General features: G+C 48.5%; 1 protein-coding gene across 3 annotated transcripts in view; it reads right to left on the bottom strand.

The window, feature by feature from the left end:
- The window catches only part of LOC119390919 (gastrula zinc finger protein XlCGF8.2DB-like), a 76,814-nt gene that overhangs the window by 44,049 nt on the left and 20,094 nt on the right, over positions 1 to 12,671 (bottom strand). Inside the window, exon 4 of one of the 3 annotated variants that reach the window (XM_037658627.2) lies at positions 5,333 to 7,377. The exons of the other annotated variants lie outside the window; for them this stretch is intronic. Coding sequence (XP_037514555.1) covers positions 5,714 to 7,377 — 1,664 coding nt within the window. The 3' untranslated portion in view covers positions 5,333 to 5,713. Of the gene's footprint in view, positions 1 to 5,332; positions 7,378 to 12,671 lie in introns of those variants that run through there. 3 annotated transcript variants of the gene reach the window in all.

Genomic DNA, 12,671 nt, shown 5'->3' with positions numbered 1-12,671 from the left:
ACATCTTGAAGGGCATCGAGGACGGCGCCTTCCAGCTGCTGCTCGCGCGGAATCCCACCACAGTCGCTGCGCTAGTTTCCCTCTGTCAGAGTTTCGACGAATTGCGCAGGCAGCGCGCGATCGCCCGTCAGGCCCTCCCGACCCCCGACACGCTCTCCAGCTTGCAGCTAGCTGTCCCTCCGGCCACTCAGCCGACTCTCCAGCCCACGATCAAAGACTTCATCCGTGAAGAAGTCGCACGCCAGCTGTCCTTACTGCCGCTCACTCACGAGCCGGCGCATCCTCTGGCTCCGGGCATTCAACAAGCCATTCGGACGCAAGTTGCTGAGGCTCTCCCACCCATGTTCCAACAACCGCCCGTCACTGCGCCGCTTACCTACGCCGCCGTTGCTGCGCGGCCCCCTCAACAGCCTATGCCCTCTGCTCCACCTCGACCACTGACGCCGTCCCATGCCTTGGCGACCACCGCGTATCACCAATCTATGCCTTACGCTCCACCTCGGCCACTTACGCCGCCCCGTGCCTTGCCAACATCCGCGTATGCTTCGTCGCCGCCCATCCCAAACCCCTCGGCTCCGTCTTTCCGCCGCTCCGACGCGTGGCGAACCCCGGACAATCGGCGCATCTGTTTCTCCTGTGGCCTCGCCGGCCACGTCGCTCGCCATTGTCGCCTGGTTCCTCCAACATTCGACGCCGTGGGCATGCCAGTTGCGTCGTCGTCCAGGTCGCCCCCAAACTACGCCCCTCCTCACTTCGACGCCGACGGCAGGCCGGTCGCCTCGTCGTCCCGGTCGCCACCGGAGTATGCCCGTGATCAACGACCCAACGACACCCACCGGTCACCGTCCCCTCGACGACGCTCCCTGTCACCTATGCGTCGCCGACCTGCTGCGCAAGAGGGAAACTGATCGCTGCAGTTCCGGAGGCAAGAACTGCATGCGAAGCGAACTGCCCAAGGCCTCCGTCTTTTTCACCGCAAAACGTTATCGACGTCAATGTTGAAGGGACCACGGCCCAAGCGCTAATTGATACCGGGGCCGCCGTTTCCGTAATCTGCGAGAGCCTCTGCCGCCAGTTAAAAAAAGTGACCACGTCGCTCTCAGGACTCATGCTCCGCACTGCGAACTCGCAGTTCATAGCACCTTCAGCCGTGTGCACCGCGCGCGTTAATATTCAAGGCGAACTTTACGTCATTGAGTTTTTCGTGCTGCCGTCCTGCTCTCACGACGTTATCCTCGGCTGGGACTTCCTTTCACGTCATCGCGCCATCATAGATTGCGCCCGAGCAGAAGTCGCCCTTACGCCGCTGCAATCTTCTGTTTCGGGGCCTACCATATCTGACGCATGTAACTTGTCATTGCTGCCGACGCTGACGTAGCCCCAAACACGTCCACCCTTGTCGCCTTGACTTGTCCGGCCGCTCCTGACGGCGCTGTCCTGTTCGCCCCGTCAGAGCTGTTTCTCCGCCGCCACGCCCTACGACTGCCGTTTGCCGTACTCACCGTCGAATCCGGCGCTACCATCATGCTGATTGCCAACTTGCGCACCTCGCCCGTTCGTCTACTTCGCGGGGAATGTTTGGGAAGCATACATGCCGTTGACCTGCTTCGCTTTCTGGAGTTCGCTGAAGCCCCACTTCACCACCAACTGAATGCCATGACAGCCCCTGTTGCGGCACCTCCGAAGTCAGACATTTTTCACCCTTCTGTGTCCCCGGATCTATCATTGGACCATCGACGCGAACTATTGGCCCTTCTAGAAGAGTTCCGCTCATCCTTCGACTGCGCGTCAGCCATCTCTGGGTCGCACAACGAGCGTCACGCACCACATCGACACCGGTGGTCATGCTCCTTTACGCCAACGACCATATCGCGTTTCGGCGGAAGAGCGCCGTGTTATCAATGAACAAGTCGATGATATGCTCACGCGCGGAGTCATTCAGCCATCTGAGAGCCCCTGGACGTCCCCTGTCGTGCTTGTGCGCAAAAAGGATGGCTCTATCAGATTCTGCGTCGACTACCGCCGCCTGAATAAGAAGGATGTATACCCATTGCCACGCATCGACGATGCCCTCGATTGCTTGCAAGGAGCAGAATATTTCTCGTCCTTGGATTTACGATCGGGCTATTGGCAAGTTCCACTCGCTGACCCTGACCGCCCGAAGACTGCGTTCGTTACTCCCGATGGGCTTTATGAGTTCAAGGTGATGCCCTTCGGACTCTGCAACGCCCCAGCTACCTTCGAACGAATGATGGATAACATCCTTCGTGGCCACAAGTGGAATACCTGCCTGTGCTACCTTGACGACATTGTTGTATTTTCCCGCGATTTTCCGACTCATCTTGTTCGTCTTCACGCTATTCTCACGTGCCTCGCCTCTGCTGGCCTTCAACTTAACATCAAGAAGTGCCATTTTGCTGCGCGCCAACTCACCATACTAGGTCACGTCGTCTGCAAGGAAGGCGTTCTTCCGGATCCCGCTAAACTTCGTGCCGTGGCCGAGTACCCCAAGCCCAATTCCATCAAGACGCTCCGAAGCTTTATTGGGCTGTGCTCATATTTTCGTCGATTTGTGCGCGACTTCGCTTCTATCATCGCACCTCTTACCAACCTACTGACAGCCTCTAACGGCCTGTCGGCTTGGTCACCAGAGTGCGATGAAGCTTTCATGACGCTACGGCGCTTATTAACGTCACCTCCGATACTCCGTCACTTTGACCCTAATGCACGGAGGTCCATACTGACGCCAGCGGTGTCGGTCTTGGTGCTGTACTGGCTCAACGGAAACCAGGATACGACGAGTACGTTGTTGCTTACGCGAGTCGAACCCTGAAGAAAGCGGAGTGCAACTACTCAGTCACTGAAAAAGAGTGCCTCGCCATAATCTGGGCTTTGACCAAGTTCCGTCCGTACCTTTATGGCCGCCCCTTCGAAGTAGTCACGGACCATCACGCGCTCTGTTGGCTCTCATCTCTGAAAGATCCTTCAGGCCGCCTCGGTCGTTGGGCGCTTCGGCTGCAGGAATACGACATTCGTGTTGTGTACAGATCCGGCCGGAAGCACTCGGACGCTGATGCGCTATCCCGCTCACCGTTACCGCCTGACACAGCTTCGCCGTCAGCCACGTCAGCTGTCTTGACGCCCCTTGACTTCGCAGACATGCCGTCGGAGCAACGCAAGGATGCGTGGATCTCCGAACTCGTCGACTTTCTGACTGGTTCATTGGTTCATCCAGCGTCAAGAACTCTCCGTCGTCAAGCCACGCATTTCGCACTCCGCGACGGCCTCCTCTATCGGCGTAATTACGCACCTGACGGTCGGAGGTGGTTGCTAGTGATCCCGCGCCACATGCGCACAGAAGTCTGCACTGCTTTTCACAACGACCTGCAAAGCGCTCACGCTGGCGCTCTGAAGACTTACAACCGCTTGCGTCAGCGATACTACTGGCGCGGCATGTACACGTTCGTGCGCAAGTACGTACGTGCTTGTACTGCTTGTCAGCAGCGTAAAGCTCCACCTCAACGCCCAGCCGGTCCACTTCAGCCTGTACCTTGTCCGGGACGTCCATTCGACCGCGTCGGCATCGACTTATATGGCCCGCTTCCCCCGACTTCCTCTAGGAATCGGTGGATCATTGTTGGCGTGGACCACCTCACCCGTTACGCAGAGACTGCAGCACTTCCAACGGCTACCGCAAGAGAGGTTGCGTTTTTTATCTTACGCAACTTTGTCCTTCGCCACGGCGCTCCCCGTGAACTTTTGAGCGACAGAGGGCGTGTTTTCCTGTCTGACGCTATTCAGGCCTTGCTCGTCCAGTGCAGCATCGTTCATCGAATGACCACCGCATATCATCCGCAGACAAATGGCCTCACGGAACGATTTAATCGCACACTCGGTGATATGTTGACAATGTACACGGCATCAGACCAGACCAACTGGGACACCGTCCTGCCGTTCGTCACGTACGCGTACAACACCGCAACGCACGCGACCACCGGTTTCTCACCTTTCTTTCTTTTATACGGACGCGACCCGTCCTGCACGCTGGACACTATGCTTCCCTATACGCCGGACTCGTCTGAATATACTGCGATTTCTGACGTTGCCAGATACGCCGAAGATTGCAGACAATTAGCCCGTTCGCTGACCACCGAGGACCAAGGCCACCAAAAGCTACGGCACGACACCGACCGACCTCTCTCTACTTTCACGACTGGTGACCTCGTTTGGCTCTGGATCCCATCGAGCACTCCTGGCCTTTCCTCGAAATTGCGTGCCCGATATCAGGGGCCCTACCGCATTCTTTCTCGCACGTCTCCTGTCAATTATGAGGTTGAGCCTCTGACAGCATCCCACGATTTACGTCGACGTGGTCGGGAAATCGTCCATGTCAGCCGCCTGAAGCCCTATTACGACCCCGCTATACTGACAACGCCTTAGGTCGCCAGGATGGCTCCGCTATTCACTAGGGGCCAATGTAGTGAAGAGTACGAGACGACGACGAAGCAGCCAAGAAAGCAAGCCACATCGTGAGTGGTAGCCACGCGACCCGAGCTTGCGCTTGCTTGGATTTTGGACCCTCGACGTTCCTCATCGTTCCTTCACGTTTGTACGTGAATAAACCACGTGACATATCGATCTCTTTATGGCAGATTGGTACATGGCTGTGTAGCACAAACAGACTAGTTGCACTTTACATTGCTATATTGGTGTGTATGTCTGTATGTGTACATGCAATTTTATATCCTTCGTTGCAGGTGTAAGTGGATGTTCTCAAAATGCTAGCCTTGAATTATTCTTTTGTTTTGCAGGGATCAGGGCGCTTAGACAATTGCAAGCCTCCTTTGATATTGATGTTTCGATTCGTGAAAACACTTTTATTCTAGAGTGTAAGGGCATTAGTGATAGACGCGATAAAACACCCTTAAGGTTATAAAGTGGTGTAGTCTAAGTTTTCTAATTTCGTATCCTGAGCGTGAACCAAATGAACTCTAAATTTCTTTATAGATTTCCATGGTGCACATCTACACAACGCAGCACAGAAATAGCATCACTTGATATCTCAACACTTGAGATCTAAAAATACACGCAAAGAGGACGCTTCAAAAATTCAAAGAAAAAGAAAGTCATTTCTTTAACATTTAACCTGCTCCCCTTCCACCATTGCATTCTCTACTAATAATCCAGCTATGATAAAGTGTTCAGAGGGTCTGCTTCCAAAGTGGGATGCACAAGGTATGATTCCCAGTGCCTGTGGACACTAACTAGCTTTTTCTGAAGGAGAGTTATGCCCTCGTGGTGCTCATTCGTATCAATACTCAAGTAGCAGTGATTTAGAATAACACATTTATTTCTGCAACCCATAAGGAACATTGGCTCAACATCGCTGGCGAAAGGGGAAACGAAAGTGAAATAACGTTAGTACCCGCAACATTGTAAGCCAGGCTGGGGTACCTTCTCTGCCCATTTTATTTCCAGCTGCACTCGAAATAAAACCAAAAACCTAAAAAAAGCTGGCCTCCAGTTCCTACTCCCTTTTACTTCTCTTCCCTACTGTTCCTAAGTGCCATTATCGCTAGGGAGTTGGCAAACCAAGCATCTTTGCTCACCTTAACCAAGCTCACTGTCTCTTCAGCTAGTGAGCTCAATCAACAAACTTCGTCGTCCCTGCAAGGCCGTCCCTTCAAAGGAAGTCTTTAGGCCCCAAACTCATTTATGGCTTCTCCTTTTTATGATCACGGGACATGTGGTCCGTGAGTTTGTATTTTCGTGAAAAAGATGCATTGCAGTGGACACAGGAGTAGGGACGCTGTCCGGTGTGAGTACGGATGTGCATGACAAGGCCATTTCTCCGCGAAAAGGATGCACTGCAGTGAGCACAGGAGAAGGAACGCTCTTTTGTGTGAGTACTCATGTGCTGAACGAGGTAGCGTTCCATCACAAATGATGCATTGCAGTGGACACAGGAAAAGGGACGCTCTTCTGTGTGAGTATGGATATGTCTATTGAGGTTGGATTTGTTCACGAAGGATGCATCACACTGTACACAGGAAAAGGGACGCTCTCCTGTGTGAATGCGCATATGGTGAACAAGATGGGCTTTCATCATAAATGATGCATTGCAGTGGACACAGAAAAAGGGACGCTCTCCTGTGTGCATACGACTGTGTCTCACGAGGTGGCTTTTCTGCAAGAAGGATGCATTGCAGTGGACACAGGAAAATGGACGCTCTCCTGTGTGAGTGCGCATGTGGTCATTGAGTTTGTCTTTCCGCGAAAAGCATGCATCGCAGTGGACACAAGAAAAAGGACGCTCTCCTGTGTGAGTACGCATGTGCTCATTGAGAGAGTCTTTCCGCGAAAAGGATGCATTGCACACGACACAGAAAAAGGGACGCTCTCCTGTGTGAATGCGCATGTGGTCATTAAGGGAGCCTTTTCGTGAAAAGGATGCATTGCAGTGGACACAAAAGTACGGACGCTCTCCTGTGTGAGTGCGCATGTGCTCATTGAGTTTGTCTTTCCGCGTAAAGGATGCATTGCAGTGGACACAGGAAAAGGGACGCTCTCCGGTGTGAATGCGCATGTGCGCAACAAGGCGGGCTTTCGTCCCACACGATACATTGCAGTGGACACACGGAAAGCGACGCTCTTCTATATGAGTGCGCATGTGCTCATTCAGTTTGTCTTTCCGTGAAAAGGATGCATGGCAGTGCACACAGGAAAAGGGATGCTCTCCTGTGTGAGTGCGCATGTGATCATTGAGCGAGTCTTTCTGCGAAAAGGATGCATTGCAGTGGACACAAGAAAAGGGATGCTCTCCAGTGTGAATGCGCATATGCTCAACAAGGTGGGTTTTCATCACAAACGATGCATTGCAGCGAACACAGGAAAAGGGATGCTGTTCTGTGTCTGTACGGCTGTGTCTTACGAGGTGGCATTTCCGCGAAAAGGATGCATTGCAGTGAACACAGGAAAAGGGACGCTCTCCTGTGTGAGTGCGCATGTGGTCATTGAGGGTGACTTTCCGCGAAAACGATGCATTGCAGCGCACACAGGAGAAGGGACGCTCTCCAGTGTGAATGCGAATGTGCTCTACGAGATGGCTTTTCATCACAAATGATGCATTACAGTGGCCACAGGAAAAAGGGCGCTGTCCTGTGTGGGTGCGTACATGAGCCAAGAGCTTGGAATTGTGAACGAATGCAGCTGGACACAAGTGGCATTGTAAGCTGGGCTTGTCCATATGTTTCCGAAGGTGTCCGTTCATAGTTGACTTCTTTGGGGTCACACAGCTGCCCTGTTCGCAGGAATGCCGTTGACCTTCTACAGATGCCAGTGAAGAAGACTGCTCCAGTGAGTCAACAAACAAGGAACCTGCAAAGCCATCGAGAGCAAAAAAGGCAATGCAAATTATGTGCCATGGAGAACTGGATTGCAACAACAGAAAATACACAATGGTTGCTCTACATGTGAGTGACGTAGATGATCACCTGGTCTCACCCAAACCGTAGCTACTCTTATGGCAATAGTGCACCGACCCAACATATTTCACGAAAATTACCATCTTGCTGCACATGAATACTATGGTTAATACATGCCAACAGCAGGTGCCAAAAAATGAAATTTGATTTACATGCCATACTGGTGCTATGTCTAAAGAGTCAAATGTCTGTACGTGCAAACAATAAACACTAAGCCACTGAACTACTTACTGTACTTTTTTTTTTGTATACAAATATTCATAAAACACTGCACAGCAAAGACCCACTTCATGTTCCAACACATGAACCATATGAAATAAAATATGAGTGAAAGATGTTACAATGAAGCAATTTAGAAAATGTGAAGAACGCTAAGAAAAATAAACAGTTGTAAGAGTTACAGTGGCATCGCATTTTTGGTGGTCAGAAATACAAGTACATTGATGTGCTGACAAAAGTAACTGTTTCTTTATATTACTACCACAGTTTAGACATTCCCCACTAATGTCTCTATACTGCGTCAATGAAAGCATAATGATACCAGGAAATACAAAGTCACTGATTCACCAGACAGGGTTCGAGTTTACAGATCATTGTTTACATCTTCCAGTGTTAAATCAAAGTGCCACTACCTAACATTGCGGTAACTTATCTGGAAAACTGTTCTTCTCAGCACAGACACATATGTAAAAACAAAAGTATGCATTAAGAAATAGCTATTGTGAATTAGTGCCTCGAAAGACAAGCACAATTTCTTCACTTTGATGATTGAAATATCAACGTTGCAAGAAATCAATGATGCGCTTCCCAATTTCAACCGACTAATTTTGCAGAAAGTTTGTTTTACACATTTCACCAATCTGGAGCAGCAGTCTAGACATTGCCACATTACCATCACAATGCCAAGCTCATAATGGATTAGGCTGCAACAAAAATGTGAAATGACAAATGATTTTTAAGAGGAGGCTGTTGCAATGACCTTATGGTAATATTCAAAGCACGCAGTTTTTTGGTTACTGATTGGGAGGAATGGAACCATCTACAACAGCACACAGACGATTCTTAAACGAGCACAAGCAACAGAGTACATCCAAACATAATTTTACCCTTGGCATCAGTCAGGCTTGACCGTTAGAAAGCCCTTGATCAACTAAATATGTGAGTATTGAAACTGGGTGACTACTTCTTCAGTAACTAATTTAACAAAACTAGTTACTTTTTCTTAAAGACAAGCTCTATGTATACACAAGGCAATACAAACAGGAGCACTTTAATTTGGTAGGAAATATAGAACTGAACAGCTGTGGTAGTGTGATGCAGCAGCATGTGCGATATGAATCTCCAGCGAACCACACTAATGCACTCAGTATTTGTTTACTCATTTTAGCATACTATATGTGGGTAGACTACAGTAGAATCTCGATGATGCGAATCTTGTAGGGTCACGAAAAATATTCGTATTAGCAGAAATTCGTATCACTAAGAATATGTCACTAGTATACCTAGTTGCTCAAGCACTACTGGTATGCCTAACGTATGAAAAAAAAATGTGCGTTTTTATTTACTGTTCGTTAGGGCTGCAGGAATGTAACAGAAAAAATACAGTTACAACTCGGCATGTATAATGGACTACTAATCTTCTCACGACATGTTCATAGAACACCAAATTTCAACCTAAGTATAAGGAAACATATTTGCGATTTCAATAAACGGCAGATGAGTGTGTTGAAATATCCGCTATTTTAATGAATCACATATTTCAGATTGTTCCCTAATTAAGTTAATTGAAGCTACTGCAGGTGTCTGTGGTGAAACGGTTAAACTAGCGTGCATGCAGTTTTTTGCTGACAGACACACCTTTTTTAATTGTGTGCTGCATTGCAGAGTGTGGCAACCGGTATGCTAGTGGACAATCATGGTAGTAATGAATGTGAGGCCCTTTCCGTTATCGTCCAAGCAATCACTATAAGTGAGAAGCGCGGTGTTGCTGCTGGTTTTGGGATATCACAGAATAGAAAGTAGCTACCCTTATCATGCTTAAGAGAAAATTCCATGTTTTCGCCACAAAGAAAAAGTGTGTTTACTGAAAGGACTGCTTGCTCTCAAACAATTTTTGAATTTAAATAGCTGATTACTTTTTCAAAGCTAGTCACACGCAACTGCAGCACCACTACCGACTCCATGTAATGTTGAGCAGGTGCTCTCTCCGATAAAACAAACTCACAAGAATTCTGTTTTAACCAATGCATAGTGGTGACTGCTGCATGAGGTGTTGCTAGTACCTTCCAAGACAAGCAAGATGGTGCGGAACAGAAAATGCGCCAACCAGGAACAAAGCTGTCACAATACTGGTGCACATAACATTGATATTTTGGTGTTTCAGAACAATGTGCTGTTTGTACCACTCTGGTACGTTTTATGGTTTTTTAGCGTAAGGTCACCACTTGCTCAACGACTATGATGCTCCCGTGCTTGAGTGTGTGTGCGTTCTTTTTTCCTCCTTTTTCCTTCCTTACTTTTCTATCCCCCTTACCCCTTCCCCAGTGCAAAGTAGCAAACCGAAAAACTTCTGGTTAACTTCCCTGCCTTACACTTAACCTTTCTCTCTCTCTCTCTAGTGTAAGGTGTGCAGTTTGACACTGCTGAGATAGCCTGATTACACATGCGCTGCTGGTTCATGTGTGGGTGTGCTGGCTTTCCTCAGTAAACACTTAGTTTTAAGTTCAGTGCTTGTCCTGTCTGGTTGTTCTTCTTAGCTGTCTGTTGTTTTTTTTTTCGATGGTTTCTTCTTCCGAATAAGTTCACAAAACTTCTGTTTAACCAAATCATAATGGTGACTTCTGCACGAGGTGCTGCTAGTTTTTTCGGATATAACGTATGAAAGATGGTGCAAAAGAAAAAAATGTGCCAGCTTTGAACAAAGCTGTCACAGTACTGGCTGTTGCTGGGCTTGCACGAAGGCTACGGCAGTGGTACAAATGTCCAGAGTTAATTGTACTTTGCGAACCTTTGGGAGCCATACGTAGAAACTACAAATGGCAGTAAAAATGTTGTCGTGCAATGCACAGAACTATGCACGAGTGCACACTGAATCTGAATATCACGGGAAGTTTCTCATAGCATCACTTCTACCTTGAGAAAGGCCGAAGTAATGGCACACTTTACATAGGGTGGTGATAACCGCTATCTGGCATGGAGCACAAGTTATCTTGCTTGTAGCCTCCGAGTTTGCGCAAGGCTGTTTTTACTGTTTAACAGAATGTTAATGGCTGCATATTGGAGTAACGTTAGAGCAGTTTCTGTCATTTGTAGCATGGATGTAGAAGCTTCAACTAAATGTAGCACGTTGGAGGAATTGTAGCAGCGTTCCCACCACTTCACTCTATTTGAGGAAAGAATTCCCACGCCCCTCTCCTGCGTTTCTGCAGCTTCTCCCAGAACTGTCCTCTTCTGCTGCCAAGTGACCTAATGTTGCCCATTAGCAACATTAGGTAGCACTGACCTAATTGGTCCTCTGCACTAGAAAATTGTGCCTTGGCCCTGCGGTGATGCGATTATGGCTGTGCAGTTGTCGTGCCTGTCATATATTTGTTTGACTCGCCAATGTCTCGCACCGCGCTTGGCCACCGTGGACCCTGCGAGCAGCTGACGTAGTGTTATGTTGACGATTAGGAGCATTAACGACGATGGGCTACGCCACCCTTCTGAGCGGCGGAGAAGGTCAGCAAGGCACACTGAGAAACCAAGACCAGCTGAAATGGTTGTTATATCCCCCACAGCTTATTAATACACTTAGTCCAAAATTCTTGCGGCAGCATGATCTAATCGGCCAAGTGCGCAGTTATCTCTGAATTGGAAATTTGAGGCCGCGGTTACAGTCGATACAGAATATAACAAACTCGGATTTTTCGAATTATTGGCTATATCGAACAGTTAAGAAATCCCCTTGAATATCCCATGCAAAAGTACAGGGCAGGTCCATACATATAAAGAACACCTGCACAATGAAACATCCAATATGTCAAACATTGTGCCGCACTGAATCCCTTAAACTGCAGTTTTCTTTACAAATACGATCACTTTTCAGCCGCATTCTAGCAAGTTTCGATCTCTCTCTTTCGTGCAGGTGATAGAAAGGAAGTGTCGTTGCATTGCTTTGCTTTGGTTGGTTGCACAGCGCTCACGAGCGCACTTGCTTGCTGATGTCCGTAGGTTGTAATGTATGGCCATATTCTTTTTCAGAGGCCAATAGCTGAGGGCACTAAGATGAGACAAATACAAAGTGATTCGGCGGCCTCTTCACAATGCTTGCATTCCCTGCCTTGTCTGTTCACATACGATGGCATACGAGCGCCAAAAGCATGGCCTTCGAGATCTGTAACTTAGTGACGTATTTCGGTTAACAAGTACAGCTCTCGGAGGCCATGCTCTTGCTATGCGCTGCAGCAGCTGCTGCTACAAAGCCACAAGTGCCATCGCCAAGATGCAACCAATGCAACGGTGGGCACTTGATCCTCTGCAGTTTTTGCGCAGCGTTATCTTTTGCAACGTTGTTGACTCGTATACTTCTCGCTTGGTTCCTGATAAATTCCAAGTAGGCAGTCGAACTAAATATTGACCCGCTTGTAGCGATAAAAATGATGACTGGTGCTTGAAATGATGTCAAGCAAAGCATTGTCGTGAACTGTTTCCTTGTAGACTGGTGCCAGGTGACAACATTGCGTGCATCATGACCGCTGACAATGGCGTAAGGTGCCTCAGTGAATTGTGACTTAATAACATTTCCGAGCGCCATCTCGGACAGGGGGTCACAGCAGGCAGCATCATCAGTGCAGATGATGATGTAGCTGTTTCTGACTGCATCGATGTCGAAATCATGGCTGATGTTGCCAGTGCCAAAGAAGTGAACCCGAGTGGTGATGAAGGTGTCAATGCCACTGGTGAACAACCATCTACGGTGCCACAGACCTTGCAATGGTGTTCAGCGTCATTCACCGCTGTTGTGGCACAATGGAAGGTGCTGAATTTGCTTACTTGGAAAGCTTCAATGATACTAAGAGATGCCTTGATGAATTTAATGGCACACAAGAAGCAAGACTATCTTCATGCAAAATAAAGTGCAATAACTAACAAAATAACAAGTTGTCACCTTGTTCATTAGCACATTGTGAATGAAACAGCGCGTTA

This window comes from Rhipicephalus sanguineus, chromosome 4 (genome assembly GCF_013339695.2).
Source record: "Rhipicephalus sanguineus isolate Rsan-2018 chromosome 4, BIME_Rsan_1.4, whole genome shotgun sequence".
NCBI classification, from domain to species: Eukaryota; Metazoa; Arthropoda; class Arachnida; order Ixodida; family Ixodidae; genus Rhipicephalus; species Rhipicephalus sanguineus.
The sequence above is the reverse complement of the archived record's forward strand: the minus strand, read 5'-3'. Positions and strand labels throughout refer to the sequence as shown.